The 19,457-nt window shown below is 38.5% G+C and overlaps 1 protein-coding gene across 3 annotated transcripts in view; it reads left to right on the plus strand.

Moving 5' to 3' along the window:
- Positions 1–19,457, plus strand: part of SORCS1 (sortilin related VPS10 domain containing receptor 1) — a 608,036-nt gene that overhangs the window by 521,871 nt on the left and 66,708 nt on the right. For all 3 annotated transcript variants that reach the window (XM_017851824.1, XM_017851825.1, XM_017851826.1), the window contains exon 18: positions 3,883–4,054. In XM_017851824.1, the coding sequence (XP_017707313.1) occupies positions 3,883–4,054 (172 nt within the window). The remainder of the gene's footprint in view (positions 1–3,882; positions 4,055–19,457) is intronic.

Genomic DNA, 19,457 nt, shown 5'->3' on the forward strand with positions numbered 1-19,457 from the left:
TACAGGCACCCGCCACCACACCCAGCTAATTTTGTTTTTGTATTTTTAGTAGAGACGGGGTTTCACCATGTTAGCCAGGATGGTCTCAATCTCCTGACCTCGTGATCTGCCTGCCTCAGCCTCCCAAAGTGCTGGGATTACAGGCATGAGCCACCACTCCCGGCCTATTGCCTTCATCTTTTTTAAGACTTGTAGGTAGCGAAAAAGCAAAATCAAAGAGGGTAGGGGCAAAAAGGAAAATGTGACAGGGATATCAAGATAGGGAGGAAGAGAATAGCTGAAATTGGGGTTGTTGGAGTAATAAAATCCTATCTACTGATGAACCATCGGTAATATCAAAGGTACATTTGCAGAATGTTTCCTTTTCAGTAATTGTACAAAGACTCCCTTGCCATTACAAAGCACTTTTCTTCTTGGCAGATTGAAGAATGCTTTACCAACTAAATGCATCCCAGTAATATTCAGAGCGCAGGTCCAACATAATCATAAGTTGCCTTGTTATTACAGAGGTAGCAGCCCCATTTAATAACATATTAAATGCATTATTCATTTATATAACTCAGACCCAGGGACAGCTGCTGGGATGAAAATAGAACCATTCTGTAATGCAGAAAGCAGGTGTGTGCTTACTTGAGTAAATGAACTCTGTATTACGCCACAATTTTCTTCTGAATTTCAGGGACAGGTCTGGTAGGGCTAATGTGATGCCATTTTCATACAGGAAATAAAATGGTTTCAGAATGGTTTTTAATGAGCATTTAAAAAAATTACCAACAGCCTTCTCTGTGGCATAGTCCCAGGGGGATGGATTCGTGCTTTGGATTTTAGCAGAACTCCTGTTATTGCAGGATTCAGGAAAGCCTAAGGTAATGATTGATCAGAACAGTGACAAACAAAAGAATGTTCTCTAGCTGATGATACTAGTGGTGATGGTGAACCCATGTTTCTATAGCTGCACACCAAGAGAGAGTCACGGGTATGCTTGGATGCTGAGTGATTAAAAATCATAACCTGACTTCAGTTTGTACAGTGCCTCACCTCTGAAACCTGTAGGCAGTCTCTGATGCATAGTGAAACTCACTGAGATACCAAACTTAACCTGGGTGGCTTCACTGGTCATTTTCTTGCTACTATTGCTGGTACCAGGATGCTATCATACACCAGTGTGTGCATTTTGTGTTTTATTTCCTTCTCTCTCTCACCTCCCCTTATTTTCTCTTTTAATATACATATACTCATAAGCAACTACAAAGGAGTTTTTAAAAAATACATCACATGAGGTCAGGTGTGGTGGCTCATGTCTTTAATCCCAGCACTTTGGGAGGCTGAGGCGGGCGGATCACTTGGAGCCAGGAGTTTGAGTCCAGCCTGGCTAATATGGTGAAACCCCATCTCTACTAAAACTACAAAAATTAGCCATTCGTGGTGGCACATGCCTGTAATCCCAGCTACTTGGGTGGCTGAGGCAAGAGAATAGCTGGAACCCAGGAGGTGGAAGCCGCAGTGTGCCACGGTAAAGCTGCAGTGAGCCAAGTAACGCCTGGGCAACCGAGCGAGACTGTATAAAAAAAAACCAGATGGAATGATGTTCAAATTGCTTAGGCATAACAATGACCAACCAGCATGGGCAGTGATCTTATGTCTGGAGCAGAGTTTTGGTGACCCCCCATCATGGGCGAGGTGTTAACCCATAAGTTGCTGAATTATGAGAAGCAAGGACTCTAAGGACAGGGATCAGCGTAGTTGGGTTGGTGAGTGAGATGCTTGGAGGGTTTGGGGATGTGGTAATAATCAATTAATATGCAGATATTTCCACATTTAAACTGGTACAGTTACTGGTATGGCCCTCCTGATTACCAGCTTTGAATGTCTGGAACACAAGGAGGCCCTCAACGAGCTTGAAGTTCACACAGCCACACCAGGAAGAAAATCATACAAAGTATAAAGAATTCCTATCAAGTAAATCATAAGGATTCTTTTAAGGGTTCAGAGGAGGGATAATCTCACTCCATTTAAAGCAGCAGTGCAGTAGTAAAGAGGGGATGTGTGCTACAGACAAATTTTCTAGGGTCCTGGCTATTTGATCTTGAGAAAACTGGTTGGCACCTATGAATCTCAATTCCTCCATCTGTTTATTGGGAATAGTTACAGTATCTTATTATGGATACTTTTGAAGATAAATGAGTTAATTTATGTAAAGAACTTAGCACAATAACTAGGACATAGTAAGCACTCTCTAAATATGAAATTCCTGCCATTTTACTCTTATATTCAGAGAAATTGTCTTAAAGAAGACAAGAAGTAAGCTGTACCTTAAAGGGTGGGCAAATTTTAGGCAGATGATAGGGCATGCAGGAGGACATTGAAGCAGAAAAGGAGAAAAAACAAGTACTCTCAAGAAAATTAAAAAGAGAATGGACATGGGCTTATGAGGGAGAAAGAGTCCAGGAAAGCAGAATAAAATTAGCTAGTGGAGGGCTTCATGCCCAGGATTACAGAATTTACAGCTTATCCTAAGGTCATATGAAGTCCATGGAGGTTTTGAACAGAGAAGAGAAATAGTAATAATATTAAATAGAAATAATTGGTAATATTTTATGAGCACTTGCAGAGTATTAGGATACTTTTAAGTACTCTGTGTACATTATTAACCCATTTAATTCTTACATTTAACATATGAAATGAGTTAAGCATTAATAATTGACATTGTAGTGATCCATAGTGTTCAAAGTACTTTTCCAGACAGTGTCTCCTTTGACTTTCTCACAGAGGAAAGGGCATTCACTGGACTTAAACACATTGGAAAACTATGCCAGTTTTGTAAATAAAGGTTTTCTGGAATCCAGCTGCATACATTCTTTTATGTGTTGTCTGTGTTCACCTTCATACAGTAAGTGCAGAGTTAAGTAGTTGTGACAAAGTCTACATAACCTGCAAAACTGAAACATTGACTATCTGGCTCTTTATATAAAAAGTTTGCTGACCTCTGGTCTAGAAGAGTGGAAAGTAAGCTTTCATTGCTTCTCATTTGGGCTCTACCACTAACTCTAGGCATGTAAACTTGGGAAACCAAATATATACATACATAAAGTGGTTGCTATGGACCCAACAGTATAAAACGATAATGGCTAGATGACACTGAACCTCATAAATCTTAAAGGTTTGTCATCCTAAAATTGCAAATTTTAATTTACTATGAATCTGATAAATTATATAGGTTAATTTTATAGAATAATTTTTTTCCCATTATAGCTAAAACAAGAAATAAGCAAAAGAGCATCAGTCTGCACAAACTGAAGTCTCTTTAATGTGAGGTTTGATCGTTTAACCAGTATAACCTCTCATGAAATATTGAGTAGAAATATCAAGTTTAGCCAGTGTTGTCTGTGCTAGACCATAACTGTAGCAATCTCTATGCAATCTATGAATGTTGAGTCACATATCCATCATAATCTATTCTTTCTCTGAATTGTAAATTCCTTTGCAATATTTATTACTCATTCTAGTCCTTAATTATATAGCCTTTGAATTATCTCCTAGATTAGCCATCTATGTCTCTCCAACTAGCTTATAAACTTAGTGAGAGTAGGGGCTATATCTTCTATTTTTGCGCATTTCCCACAACTCCACAATGAAGTGATTGATTAATTTAAGAGATGAATAAAACTCAGTTACAATGCTAGTAATAAGTACAGCATGTGACCATGATTATCTCTCTGTTGGGTGCTTTATATAAATTAACCCTACTCCTCATAGTAGCATGAAAGATGGTTACGTACTTACTGATGGTCCTCAGGGCTAGGCACTATGTCTCATTTAGAAATGTGGGAATGATTCACATTATAATGAGCTGGCTTACAACTTGAGCTTCTTTCTATTTAGGTACAGGAAGGTGGTTTCCAATAATTGCACTGATGGAGTAAGGGAACAGTATACTGCTAAACCACAGAAGTGCCCAGGGAAAGCCCCGCGGGGGCTGCGGATAGTCACGGCTGATGGAAAGCTGACAGCGGAACAAGGACACAACGTCACTCTCATGGTGCAATTAGAAGAGGTAGGGCTGATTTTCCTATCTTCCCGCTACTTTCTATGGCCAGTGATTTTTCTTAATAAACCATGGTTTTGTTTCCATATCTTTTTCAACTTTCTCCATTTTAGATGCTATTTAAAAATTTTTATTTTACTTTTAGTTCCTTGGTTTTTGTTGTTATCACTTCAACTTCTCTGATCTATTTCTTTAATTACTTACATTTCACCGCAAGTTGTTCTTCACTCATACTTAATCTCTTACTTTTGGAGGATCTGTCAGATTTAATCTTGCCTTATTGGCAATTTTAGCAAAATCCATTTTCTCAGAATACATAAATAATACTCCTGAAATAATTTAATACATACATACTAAACTAACCTGAGAGATGCTAATACTTTCATCCCCTCTCAGTCTGCAGGGTTTTCTTTTCCAAGGGCAACATGATGGTCATGCATGTAGCACTGAGGCCAATCTAAACATAATTGAGTGTAATTTATCTGGCAGTTAAGAGTTTGTATAGTGTAGCACCTCAGGGATATCATTAAAAGCATGCATTATTATTTGCCAGATTATGGTTGTCTGAAGTGTCTATTTATATGGTGGATAAGATGAAATTTATCTTATATATTTTAGAATATACACAGGAATTCTGTCATCTTGTAAATGAGGAAGACGGTCTCTAAAGGATAAGTACTGACATTAAATCATCTCAATTATTAAACCAAGCAGTCCTATCCTCAGTCATGTTTTCTGGGTACCTAATTATGGTTACCATTGTGTAAAGCCCTGTAAATACGAAGGGATTTTAAGGGCTAACAATGACACCAGAATTAAAATATATAACATTGACTTCCAGCTTCGTCTGCTGATAGTCCAGTGACCCTCAGTTTTTACTAGGTATAAGACAATCACCTGGAGAGCATGTGAAAACACAGTTCTCTTGGCCACATCCTTAAAGATTCTGATTCAGTAGGTTGGAGTTGGGCCCAAGAATATACATTTCTAACAAGTTCACAGGTTGTGCATTGTGCTCAAGAAAAACAAAAACCATGGCAAGGCTAGGGGTATAGAGAAGTCAGAGGCTCTGGAGTGTGACATGAAGGTGGAAGGATGAAGCATTTATGATTGCTTTGTCAGGTTTGATGAAAATTTGTAGTATTTTAATTCTCATAGGAAAAATAACTGTGAAAGAACGAGTTTGAAACTGTAGCTCAAATGATGTGCATAGCTCTGGTCCAAGGGCCATTTACAGAATCACTGTGTAACCCAATACTCCTTTCCTGATTATCTCCTTAATGAGTGCCTTTCAATTGGATTCAATCTTCTAAATACTAAGGTGCTGAAAATTCTTCAGTTGGAACTAGAAAAATACAGGCCAATTTAGGCAAATTGGAGTTGCTCATTTTTCACATAAACTCTTTGGGGATTTCTGCTTAAGACTGTGACAGATTAGCATGCAGTAAACCAAATATATGCATATATATTTAGAGCAAGAGGGACAGAGACAGAGAGAGAAGAAGAAGAAAAATGAAGAGGAGGAAAAGGAGGACTAGGAGCTGAGATAACTATAAAGAGGATTGAGAAGCTAAAATTCCTTTCTTAAAAAATGGGAAATTCACTGCAGTGAGTCCAACATTTTCTGCTATATTTTCCTTTCGAGAACTTTACCAATTCATATGCCACACTATAGAGGAGGTACAGATTTTAGATTTCCAGTAAAAGGCCAAGTAGAAAGTGTTGGCTAAACAGGTGTTAATAGACTCTCAAGGCTTGGGAGATAAAAATTGGACTATGAGAACATTCCAAAGTTGGAAGTGATAAGGTCATATCCCAGGGAGAAGGAAAGCACAGGGAAGCAGCACATACCCAGGGCCTTTTTCCTCCCTGAGGTATTTCATGATACCTAAGTAACACAGGAAACATAGAAAGCAGTCAGAGGCTGAGAAGTTAAACAAAGTTTTTAGAAGTATTGCTCTTCGGGGAGATAAAAATTTGAATTCAAGATGTATCAAGGAGGAGGGCCCTGGTGAGCTATCTAAGACTTGGTTCTTGGAACTTCTGGAAATCTTTGTCCTAGGAGTAAAGGCAAACCTGAATTAGAACAGGCCCTCTGTACCCAGAAATCTAATCTGAAATCACTTCAGTCTCTGAATCAATTAGAGTGATTCTCTTCAACTCTAAAGTGATTATTAGAAACCAAAGTAAACCTTCTTTAATGGAAAATAACATAAACCACAGGTTTACCCAATATTTTTCATATAAAATGTTGGGCATTTAGAAAATCCAAGTATATCAAGATACAGAACCAACAGGGGGGAAAAACAGAAAAGAGCAACAGTTGGATGAGATACAGTGTTTATTTAAGATATCCTATAAAATAACAGTGATTAATATGTTCACGAATGTGAGAAAAGGTGGAAAATTGAACCCCAGGGCAGTAATCAATAAGAAATACCAAATAGAAATTGTAAAAATAAAGATACAATAACTGATATTAAGAACTTAGGTTTAGAGCAAATTGAACCCATATGAATAGAGGTTAAATGGAAGAAAGGACAGCAGGAAATATACCATCTACAGCAAAAAAGAAATAGAATATAGAGAAAAAATAATACAAGACAAATGGAAAATGACAAAAAGGTCTAACACAGATGCAACTGTAGCCCCAAAAGGAGAGGAGAGAGATAAGGAACAAGAATCATTTTTGTAAAGATAAGGGCTGAGAATTTTGTAAGCCTGATGAAAGATATCAACATATTAACCCATAGATTTAACAGAATCAGCAAACTCAAGAAGAATATGTGCAAAGAAAAATCACTGAGCTATTACATTCAAACCGCTGAAATCTAAAATCAGAGAGAGGTGTTTAAAAAGTCCAGAAGAAAATGGAATGACATCTTTGAAGCGCTGCAGAAAACACAAATGGTTTTATAGATAAACAATAATGGAGATACCGAAAGGGGAAATGTTCCCTTGTCCCCCTCGCAGGCGTGTGATGGGGGTGTGGCTCGCTTCTTCAGCGCCCCACTACTGAAATCTCTAGGGGAGCACACAGGAGCAGGCTGTGGGGCTTTGACCCCACGGCAGTGTCTAGGCGTGAATGTTTACAGCTCCTGAAGCCCCAGTGGGCGTTTGCTACCGTGTGCTTTTTTTGTTTTGTGGTCTATAGACAGCTTGTCTTAACCAGCTCAATTAGACCCTCTACTTTGTCGCAAGGACAGACTGCTTTCTGTATCCTGGGTTCTTACCTTGGTGCACTGGAAGAATTGGATCACACCTGGGCTTGGAGAGTGAGTGCAAAGTTTTATTGAGCGGAGGTAGCTCTCAGCAGATAGAGGAAGCCAGAAGGGGATGGAGTGGGAAGGTTTTCCACTGGAGTCCGGCCATTCAGTGGCCTGGGCTCTCCTCCAACTGCTCCAGCTAAATTCCGTGTAGTTCTGCTGGTCGGTGGCCTGCTGGCATGCTGGTGCCTGTCGGTGCATTCCTCTTGACGTCCATCTGGTGTGTGTGTCTGCTTGCTAGGGTGTCGGGGGGTTTTATAGCCACAGGATGGGGGCATGGCAGGCTAGGGTGGTCTTGGGAAACACAACATTTGGGTGCAAAGGCAGGAGTGCCTGTCCTCACCTAGGTCCCAAGGCACAGGCCCGGGGTGGAGCCCTAGCCAGGGACCACGCCCTTCCCCCTTTCCGTATCATTTAAAGGGACCATTCCCTTCCCTTCCCAACACTTCCTTCCATAGCAATATCTCATAAAACTACTGCCTATAAAAGAAATACTAAAAATAATTATTCACACATAAAGAAAATGACCCAGACAGAGGCACACACACAAACACACACAAAATAATGGAAGGAATGAAGAGCAAGAAAGGGGGTAAATTGAAATTAATAATAACTGTGCAGACCAAGAATGATAATCAGCTGTGGGATTTAAAATATACGTAGAATTAAAATACATTAGAATAATAACACAGTATGTGGAGTGGATTAAATAGAGTTAAAGTAGTTTAAGGTTCATGATACATCTATAAAGAGATAAAAGTACTAATTTATATTAGACTCCAACATATCCAGAATATGTGCTTCAATACCTAGAGTAACAACTGAAGAAGTAGTAAGAGAATCTTATCATCAAGCTACTGGCAGGGGAATTACAGTAACTTTAAAAGGATTTCATGATTTCATTAATCCAAAGTAAGGCAAGTAAAAGAGAAAAAAAGAACATAATACAGTTGAGACAAATAGAAAACATCTACTAAAATGGTAGATATAGGCATGGTGTGGTGGATCCCAGCATTTTGAGAGACCAAGGTGGGAGGATCATTTGAGTCCAGTAGTTTGAGACCAGCTTGGACAACTACCAAAAAAAAATAAAAATAATTTTTAAAAAATAGCCAGGCATGGTGTCCTGTGTCTGTGGTCCCAGCTACTTGGGAGGCTAAGGTGAGAGAATCACTTGAGTCCAGGAGTTGAAAGCTACAGTCAACCGTAATTGCACCACTGCACTCCAGCCAGCCTGGCTGACAGAGTGAGACCCTGTCTCAAACACATTAAAATTAAAATTTAAAAATGGTAGATATATACTCAAATATTATCAATAATTACATTTTGAAAATTAGTGATTTTTGTCACTTCAGTGCTTTTTGTCAGGCTTAAGGAGTCTTTATCTAAACCAACATTGTAAACACAGTCATACCACAAGATTTCTCTTTAGGTTTCACATTGATGTGTATGATTTATCTTGAATAAAACTGTTTCAAGTTTCTATATTTCGTCCACATGCATATCCAATTGTCCCAATACCATTGACAGACTATTCATTTCACACTGAATTGCTATAAGCCTTTGTCATAAATCAACTGACTGTCTATTTGTGGTTCCATTTCTAGGCACTCTATTCTGTTCCCTGGGTGTGAATTTCAAACCATATGTTAATTACTAATTTCAAACACATTATATTTTCACTAGAGGTAGGGTGAGTCTTGATGCCTGGACATATAAATCCTCTACACAAGTAGAAAATTATGTGTGTGTGTGTAAAATTTATAATAGCATCAAAATACAACAAATATTTACACTCAAATCTAAAAACTTATTTTCAATAGCACTACCCAGAAAACAACACAAATTTGGAAATAAATTTTGAAAAAACCTAAATGAATGGAGGGATACACCCTGATCATAGATTGGAAGACTCAGTATTATAAAAAGACATCAATTTTCTTCATATTGACTTGAATTAAAAGCAGTCAGAATAAAAATCTCCAGCATGTTTCGTGTATTAAAATTGACAATATGATCATAACATTTACACAAAATGTCAAGACCTAAAGAATAGCAAAGATACTTTTGAAGGTGACTCAAAAATTTGGATGACTAACATTACCATATATATACACACACACACACATATATATACACATATATGTATGTATATCAATATATACATATATGTATGTATATCATTCACAAGCTGAACAAGCAGAGTCAAGAAACATATATACATGCATATATTATATATATAGACACACACTTACTTTATGACAAATGAGACACTGCAGTACAGTGGAGAAATTATAATATTTTCAATACATGGGTGCTACAATTTTGAATATCCATATGGGAATACATGAATATTTATCTCACATAATATACAAACATAATTATAACTGTATTGTCAATCAAAATTTGAAAGCTAATACTAACTTTTTTTTTTTTTTTTTTTTTTTTTTTTTTTTTTTTTGAGTCTCACTCTGTCGCCCAGGCTGGAGTGCAGTGGCGAGATCTCAGCTCAACTGCAATCTCCGCCTCCCGGGTTCAAACAATTCTCCTGCCTCAGCCTCCCAAGTAGCTGGGACTACAGACACATGCCACCATGCCCAGCTAATTTTTGTGTTTTTAGTAGAGACAGGGTTTCACCACATTGGTCAGGCTCGTCTCAAATTCCTGAACTCAAGTGATCTGCCCACCTCAGCCTCCCAAAGTTTTGGGATAACAGGCATGAGCCACCATGCCCCACAATACTAACATTTCTAAAAGAAAGCACAGAAGAATATCTTCATGACCTTGTGTTATGCAAAGATTTTTTTTAAAACAGCAAAGAAAACCCATTACGTATAAAGGAATTATACTAAGAAATTTCTTTATAATTATACTTTCTTTATAATTTTATTTTATTTTATTTTATTTGTTTGAGATGGAGTCTACCTTTGTCACCCCAGACTGAAGTGCAAGTGGCATGATCTTGGCTCACCGCAACCTCCACCTCCCAGGTTCAAGCGATTCTCCTGCCTCACTCCCCTGAGTAGCTGGGATTACAGGTGCCAGCTACCATACCCATCTAATTTTTGTACTTTTTGTAGAGACAGGGTTTCACCATGTTGGTTAGGCTGGTCTTGAACTCCTGACCTCAAGTGAACTGCCCACCTAAGCTTCCCAAAGTGCTGGGATTTACAGGCATGAGCCACCACGCCCAGCCTAATTATACTAATTTTAAATAGGACTACATTAAAATTAAGAATTTCTGTTATTTAAGGCATTATTTTGAAAATAAAAAATTAAGTCCTAGAGGGGAAAAGATATCTGTAATAATACCTTTTCAATAAGCTATTATTATTAAATTAAGCCCTAGAGGGAAAAGGTATTTGTAATAATACCTTACTGAAAAGGTATTATTACAGTAATAAAATAATAAAATTGTTTTATTTGTTTTTTATTGTTTATTTTTATTATGCAAAATAAAGCATAATTTCAATGAAGGAATCATAATTAGGAGAGTATAAATAAATTCTACAAATTAATAAGGGAAATACTGGTAACTCAATAGAAAATGCACAAATGGGGCTGGGCGTGGTGGCTCACGCCTGTAATCCCAGCACTTCAGGAGACCGAGGCAGGCAGATTACGAGGTCAGGAGATTGAGACCATCCTGGCTAACACGGTGAAACCCCGTCTCTACTAAAAAAAAATACAAAAAATTAGCCGGGCGTGGTGGCGGGCACCTGTAGTCTCAGCTACTTGGAAGGCTGAGGCAGGAGAATGGCGTGAACCCAGTAGGTGGAACTTGCAGCTTGCAGTGAGCCGAGATCGTGCCACTGCACTCCAGCCTGGGCGACAGAGCAAGACTCCGTCTAAAAAAAAAAAAAAAAAAAAAAAAAAGAGAGAGAAAGAAAATGCACAAATAACTCAGGGTAACCAAATAGCCAATAAGCATATGAAAAAATTCTGAGCATCCCTATATAATGCAACTTAATTTATAATAATATATTATTGTGCACCATCAGAAGATGTATATTTTAAAAGACTAATAATAGTCTGGGTGTGGTGGCTTACAACTATAGTCCCAGCACTTTGGGAAGCCAAGTTGGGCAGATCACTTGAAGTCAGGAGTTCAAGACCAGCCTGGCCAACATGGCGAAACCCCATCTCTACTAAAAATGAAAACAAACAAAAATAAAACAACAACAACAAAAAATGAGCTGGGCATGGTGGCACGTGCCTGTAGTCCCAGCTGCTTGGGAAGGTGAGGCAGGAGAATCATCTGAACCCAGGAGGTGGAGGCTGCAGTAAGCTAAGATTGCGCCACTACACTCCAGCCTGGGTGACAAAGTGAGACTTCCTCTCAAAACAAAAAAAATAAATAAAGACTAATAATATCAGGTGTTATTGAGAATGTAGAGCAGCTGGTCATTCATATAATGCTATTTGGAGTGTAGATACATACTGCCATTTGGGACTTGTTCGACATTAACTGCTCTAGGTGAACATGTATACCACCTATAACCTGGTGTTTCCACTTTTAAGTATATACTTATCAGAAATGCATACACATACGCACCAGAATGTATGTAAGATAATATGCATAGCAAAAGTATTTGTGAGAGCCCTAACTGGAAACAATCTAAACATCCATGAATAATAGAATACATAAACTATAGTATATTTACAGAATGGAATGTCATACAGCAATGAAAAAGAACAAACTAAAGCTATATGCAAAAAACTGGATAAATGTCATATCCATTATTGAGCTAAAGAAGTCAGACTAAAAAGAATATATGTTGCCGGGCGTGGTGGCTCAAGCCTGTAATCCCAGCACTTTGGGAGGCGGAGACGGGCGGATCACAAGGTCAGGAGATCGAGAACCATCCTGGCTAACACAGTGAAACCCCGTCTCTACTAAAAAATACAAAAACTAGCCGGGCGAGGTGGCGGGCGCCTGTAGTCCCAGCTACTTGGGAGGCTTAGGCAGGAGAATGGCGTAAACCCGGAGGCGGAGCCTTTGCAGTGAGCTGAGATCCGGCCACTGCACTCCAGCCTGGCGACAGAGCGATGACTCTGTCTCAAAAAAAAAAAAAAAAAAAAAAAAAAAAAGAATATATGTTGCATTATTCCATTTAATTAAAATGCAAAAATAGTCAAAGCTATTAATAATTTATGGTGGCCAGGTGTGGTGGCTCACACTTGTAATCCCCACACTTTGAGAGACCGAGGCGGGCAGATCACAAGGTCAGGAGTTCGAGACCAGCCTAGCCATCACAGTGAAACCCCATCTCTACTAAAAGTACAAAAATTAGCTGGGCCTGGTGGTGGGCACTTGTAATCCCAGCTACTTGGGAGGCTGAGGCAGGAGAATTGCTTGAACCTAGGAGACAGAGGCTGCAGTGAGCTGAGATCACAAAACTGCACTCCAACCTGGGTGACAGAGCTAGACTCCGTCTCAATAATAATAATTCATGTAATAGAAGGGAGAATTACTGTTAACTTTGGAGGCAGGGTGATTGGAGAACTTTGGGTGTACTGACAGTTTTCAGCTGGTTCATCTGGGCAGCAGTTAATGGATGCATTCACTTTGTAAAATTCAAGTTGTATATTCAGTGATTTGTACATTTTTAATGTACAATGAGTACATTACATTAATATACAATTTGAGTAATGTACAATGTTAAGTACATTTTACTCAACAAAAAGCTTACTTAAAAGTCATTTTGGAAATCCATTTAAAATATAGTACTTTATATTTACGTCTTTGGGCAAAAAAAAAGGAAAAATAAGAAAAACCTTTCTGGTACGCTTAGGGCCAAACTTCCACCCTGTGTGCAAGGTGAATGTGAAGGTTCTCTTCCCAGAGACATGAGGCACCTGATCCTGATACCCAGAGGAGTGTCATCTTTTGAAGCAGCAGATGTTTATACTAAGGCAGAGTTCAGAGAGTTTTTCCATTTCTAAGAACACAATATAGCAAGATCAGAAACATGAACTTTCACTTCTGATTAGCTCCAGCCTTTATGCAAATGATAGAGAACACACTTCAGGGACAGAGGCCTGGTTCTCATCTGTTCAACTCTGCTTTCCATGTAACAAAGATCATCATCAGGCATCTCACACTGCGTTGAGTGATGTGGGAACAGATTGGGGAATCTGGTTCGAAGATATGTGAATTCATGCCTTCTGGGCACAAGAAGGAAAAAAGATAACAAGTCAGTTCATTCCACTTCAGTGGGCAAAGCTTCAACAGCAGGGATGAAATCTGCTGCCTCCAGCTGTCAGATCTGGCTCCTTGAAGCTCTGTTCTCCTGATGCAGAGCACCAAGCCAACAGCACATTCTTCATATCGGGAGACCCTGGGGACCTCACATGTGATTGTGAGATGCTGTGCTGATGATTCAGACTCCTCCTTGCAGAAAAAGACCCTCAGTTTCTCTGTGACCCTCTGGATTATATATGTAGGCATGGGAGATGCACGTGATTAGCAATGCAGAATGAAGAGACACAGAGTGTCTCAAAAGTTGAGGAGAATTGACACTTGACACAATAATAATAATGTGGTTATCCAACATTCATTGAGCACCACTGTTCCAGTTTGTGAGGCTTTTCATGAATTATCTTACGCAGATCTGACAGCAACTCTATGCAAGTAGGTGTTACCATTATTGTCATTTTATAGATGGCACAGCTGAGGCACAGAAAGGCAAGTAACTTACCTGAGATCACACAACTACTAACTATTAGAGCCTAGGGTCTAATCCAGGATCTGTGGTATCTTGTCTTTCTACTGCTTCTTTATGGTGAAGGAACCATTTTCTAAGAAGAACTTCATGTAGCTCCTAAGAAGAACTTCATGTAGCTCCTAAGCCTTCGTAGAAACCCATGGCTGGGATTATCAGTAGTCACAAAGGTGAAGGAGTAGAAAGAAAAGGCCAAATCATCAATGACCAAGCCAGTTTAGCCTGTGGCTCTTATATTCATTCTTAGACACTAATCGATAAATGTACCAAAATTTTCTTCCTGGCTTCTCTGAGAATACTAATGGCTTGGGACCTATTTGTGGAATATTTCACATCAGCAAAGAGAGATGCGAAATCCTCTCTGGGCTCCCCCTCTTTGGAAAATGATGCCTTCATTGAATGCCTAGTGTGCCTGACACTGAATATTGCAAAAACATGGGATATGAATGCAGCACCCAAGGAATTTAGAATACATGTGTTTCTTCAGAGGCTTGGGTATAAATTAGGCTATAATATTTTTTAACTAAATCCAAAACAAAAACAAAAAATCCCTGGCATGTGCTCCTACTGGCAATACATGGTATCTTTATTCTCCTCAAAATCTATATGAGTGCATTTCTTATTTAAATTTGATCCTTCTGAATTTACTTTGAAAATAGTGCCTGACTCTTGCCCTATTTCTGGTACCAACTCTTTATAAAAACAGGGATCTTAAGGTCATGCTTCTGATGTCTGTAAAAAGCAAGTCTTCCAAGTACCAAAGAAACCTAGAGGTCTCTGCTAGGTTCTGATAGGACATCACAGTGTATTAATGCAAAAGATTCACCTCCCCAAGTTGTTACAGTATTTTTTTTTCATGTGAGTACCAAAGCTTGTGCCTCTGTCCATCTTATATCATGGTTCAACTTTCTCCCACAGTCTTGTCTTTCTTTTATGGGGCTAGGTTGGGTTAGGGACTGATCTAAGCCTCTTTTCTTTGTTCCAGTTACTTGCATACAAACCCCTCCTTGTAATTTCCATCTCCTTTGCATTTCATCTAAACCATCAGAGACCTGAGGCATCAACTGTCTCAGCAAATAGTTAGATATTTGTGTTTATTTATTTGTTCTTTGACGAATATTTTACTAAGTGCCTATTTTATATCATGTACTTTTCATTCATTAATGGACTTACTTTAGTTTGTGGGAATATATGTTTTGGTTTGACTAGAACCTGTGTTATATTGAGTTTTAAATGAAAATCTAATGACATGAAGTAGAAAGTGCCTAATACCTTATATCTATTGGAAATAAAAAAGATTAATAATAAATTATCTAAATATAAATTATAGTGCAGTAATTTATTGCATTGTTTTGTAATAATATTTTGGCATCCCCAGTAAACTATACTGGGGGTATAGTTTAAGGTAAGAATCATGTCACTCCTGATTGAAGTTCCCACATCTCTGTACAATGTACCTAACATATTGATAGAAACTCAATAAATGTATCTGGATTTGGATAGGCTTCCCCAAGAAGCATAGAGATAAAACTGAAACTTAAAAGGAAAAGACTCTTAACATTTGAAAACCAGTCAAAACGTGGTACAATCTTCATCTGAAATCTAAATCTCTTCCTTAATCCTTTCCTAGTGCATGTCCTAATTCTAGCATAAGAATATCAATGAAAACATTGCTAAAACCAGAGCAAAGAGAACTTCTTATTGCCGGAAAATAATTAAAGACTAGGTACACTGATACTAGTTTGCAACTTCATATACAGTAGTATGTGCTCAAGCCAGAAAATTACAGATTTAACATGTGCAAGAAATGGGATTCTTTTCTGCAAATAGCATATGAGGTCACCCTCAAAACCTAGGTGATAGAAATGCTTCCATAACACAATTCCTCCAAAATCCCACAACTTGGCTCACCTGATGTGTTACTCAGAAAGCCACATAGCTATTCTGAGGTTGATGAAAAATTCCAATGTCATCAATACCACCTGCCTCATTTCCTGCTGCTTTTAGGGTTCTCTCCAAGTGTACTCTCATGACAGAACCTTCATTAGCAGCACAAGGCAAAGGAGCAGTCGTACTTCCATCCCAGACTCACTGTGGCAGATGAAAGAAGAACACATGTGCGCACACACACAAGCACACACAATGCATTTAGGCATCATTATTGCCTTAAAAAATAAAGAACAGTTAGTCCAAGAACCAACTGGAAGAGGAGTAGAGAAATCCATAAAGTTGAGTCTAAGATGCTAAACATTTTCAAACTATGCCTGACTTTTAGGAAACTGATCGAAGGTGTTTTGCACTGAGATTCAAGCAGGCAGTGAGAGGTGGCATCTCTGTGCTTGGAGACTCACTCAAGATGGATGTCCTCTAGACCACTAATGAGAACCTAATGAGCCTATAGACTTTCAACACAATAACTCAGCTTCCCAGAGAAATCCAATGCAAGGACCTGAAGGCACAGGATAGATGGCAAAGGCCCTAATGAGTCTGAAGAACTCAACAAAACTGATTTGGGAGGCATTTGTTTGAGAGAACTGGTAGGCAGAAGTAGTATCTGCGTGTTAAGGAAGATAATTAAATCTGTTTTAAACAGCTGTAAGAGTAAAGAGATGCAATTCTCTGCATAATTTAAGACTTTTAAATTAAATCTGAGGCAAGGGACGAAAATTAAAACTTTGATCTGTATCTCATTGTCTTAATACCTCAATTTACATACAAAGACTGAAACTTAATAAGGAAAATTCATGATTATCACTTTTGTGAGATTTAACTCCAAAACGTGAGGACTGTGTCCTCGTTAGACAGATTTCAATGATTCGTAATTTCATATACATTGAAAGACTTAAGGGAGCATTAAAGTACCCACAGTGTAATAACACTTCATAAATATTGCAGGATGCTGTCAACCATCAGATGGTAGAGAAGATGGCTGTTGATAAAAATTTCTACGAGATACTCACTCGTCTGAATTCATGACAGTTTGACCTACTTTCTCATCTGGAGAAAAGGTTATTTGGAGCCTTTAGTGGTGGCACAAAGGGTTAATAAGCAGTGTTATGTTGAGGCAGGCATCAGTTTCTTTTCTTTCTTTCTTTCTTTTTTTTTTTTTTTGAGACACACCCTGTTGCCAGGCTGGAGTCCAATGGTGTGATCTCAGCTCACTGCAACCTCCGCCTCCTGCGTTCAAGTGATTCTCCTCCCTCAACCTCAGGAGTAGCTGGGATAACAGGCACGCACCACCACGCCCAGCTAATTTTTGTATTTTTAGTAGAGACAGGGTTTCACCATGTTGGCCAAGATGGTCTCGATCTCCTGACCCTGTGAGGCAGGAATCAGTTTCTAAGCCAGCTTAGTTCTGACATAGACACCTCAACTGTTTTCTTCTTCCATACAAAGGAGTGGAAGCTGATTTCAGTGAGCCTTGAAGACTTGAAGTTTTCTCGTGTATTACTCCTTTCTCCATTCAGCATTATTCTCTTTGACTCTAGCAAGGAAATTGAGCCACTTAATTTCTTCTCACTTGTTGTAGTTGAAGGAAATGAGGCAGGCAATATAGGTTTTCTTTAGCTAGAAGCCTAATGTCTGAAGTTCAAGTTGGATTGGTCAGCAACCCTTTCTAAGGCTCCACTTTTCTCTCCCCTGAAAACAAATGCAACTATATTGGAGTATTGCTCTTCTTTAGGATCTCAAAGAAAAGATGTTTGCTAAGAACTTTAGTCTGACTTATATACCTGGCTCATTACTGACAGTTCCAGTTCAGCAAACATCCCAGAGTCTGGATTTATGAAATAGTCTTCAGTTTGAATTTTCAGTCTTCTAGTCTGCCTACTTTAGGCCCTGACAATACTAATGTCCCACTTCATCCACCTGGGTGGTCACCAGCCCTGAATCAAGGTTTCATCACACCATGCAATCCTCATCTGAGTGAATAACTTCCTCAGGCTTCTGGCTTTGCACTTTGCCATTTGTTACTCTATGACCCTCTGCTCAGCCGCTCAGTCCTCAAGCTGGTCTACCATTAATGTGCAGTGGAAAGTCTCCACCTTATGACAGCAGCACTTGAATAAGTTCCACATCTTTACCTGAGATCTGAGCTTATCTCAGCAGCACAAATTGATGTTAGAATATATATGTGTTGATTCACAATAATGCTAATAACAAGAATAATAGAATTGTAAAAATCACAGATTATCTGACTTGGAAGTGACAGTTAGGATCATTGGCTCTTCCCATCTTTAATTTACAGGTAGAGAAATTGAGGTCCAAATAAACAATGTTTTTCGAAGGACATAAAACTAGATCTTCTAATTCCCAGGTTGCCACCTAACTTTTGTAGGGCACCTCTTTCACATGCAGCACCTCTTTAAAATGAATTTCACAATAACCTAATAATTTAGGAGGGGGATGAAGTGACTTCCAGGGCAAGAAATCATATATCCATTTCATAGAAGAGGTCTTATGACTTGGTTAAGACCACCAAGTGATACTAGGTATAAAAATTTAAGCTATTTAAACATGTTGACCAGCATAATGCTAAAAACAGTATAGTAATTCCAGTGTTATAGGAGTGGTATCTGTGTCCGCGTGCATTCTCATTGATTAAAATGGTATTCACCAATATGTTAACAAGGTAATCTGTGGGTGATATAATTATGGGTGATTTTAATTTTCTGTGTCATCATTTTATGTATTTCTATATTTTACCAATGAATATACCATGCCTTTTTTTTTCTATTTTTTTAAATTTTTTCTAACAATGCTGACATATTTCTGTTACATATTTTACTACTAGGAAAACCTGGTTCCATAGAGATTTATTCCTAAAGGAAACTTCCTACTATTTTTAAAGTATATACAATTTTGTTCTAATTACATAGCTGAATGTTTTTACTTTATGAGTGAATTTCAAAAGTCATTCAAAAACATTTATGAGATTTATGTCATTTGGCAGCCCCCTAGTTTTCCAGCCAGAGCCTGCTGATGTAATTCCTACAGCCACCATGCAGTGCTAACAGTATAGCAGTGCCTGTTATTATCTAAAAAGTGCTTCCAAACTGCAATGGGTCAAGATTCTGAACCTCTCTATACCACAATATCTAGATAGAGTACAGAGGCCCCAGCTCATAGTCATTATCTGCTTACACACACTAAGTATTCCTCCTGCCTTATATATTCCATTCCATTTTAAACCAGACACCAAGTACAGAACACACAAAAGGGAAATTTGGGATTCAGTGAAATACATGGTACTATCACCCACTTCCAAGGGAATTATTAAACCACTTTGTGATGTTGCTATTGGAATGTCTTGATCTGGGCATTAGATCCAGAAGTATTTGGGTTTTTAGTTAGTTAAGTCCCAAGGATCTGAGACCTCACAGAAGGGCCCGAAAAACAGCCATCTTCATTTCATCTGAGAGA

Source organism: Rhinopithecus bieti, unplaced genomic scaffold, assembly GCF_001698545.2.
Source record: "Rhinopithecus bieti isolate Rb0 unplaced genomic scaffold, ASM169854v2 scaffold_31787, whole genome shotgun sequence".
Lineage (NCBI taxonomy): Eukaryota > Metazoa > Chordata > Mammalia > Primates > Cercopithecidae > Rhinopithecus > Rhinopithecus bieti.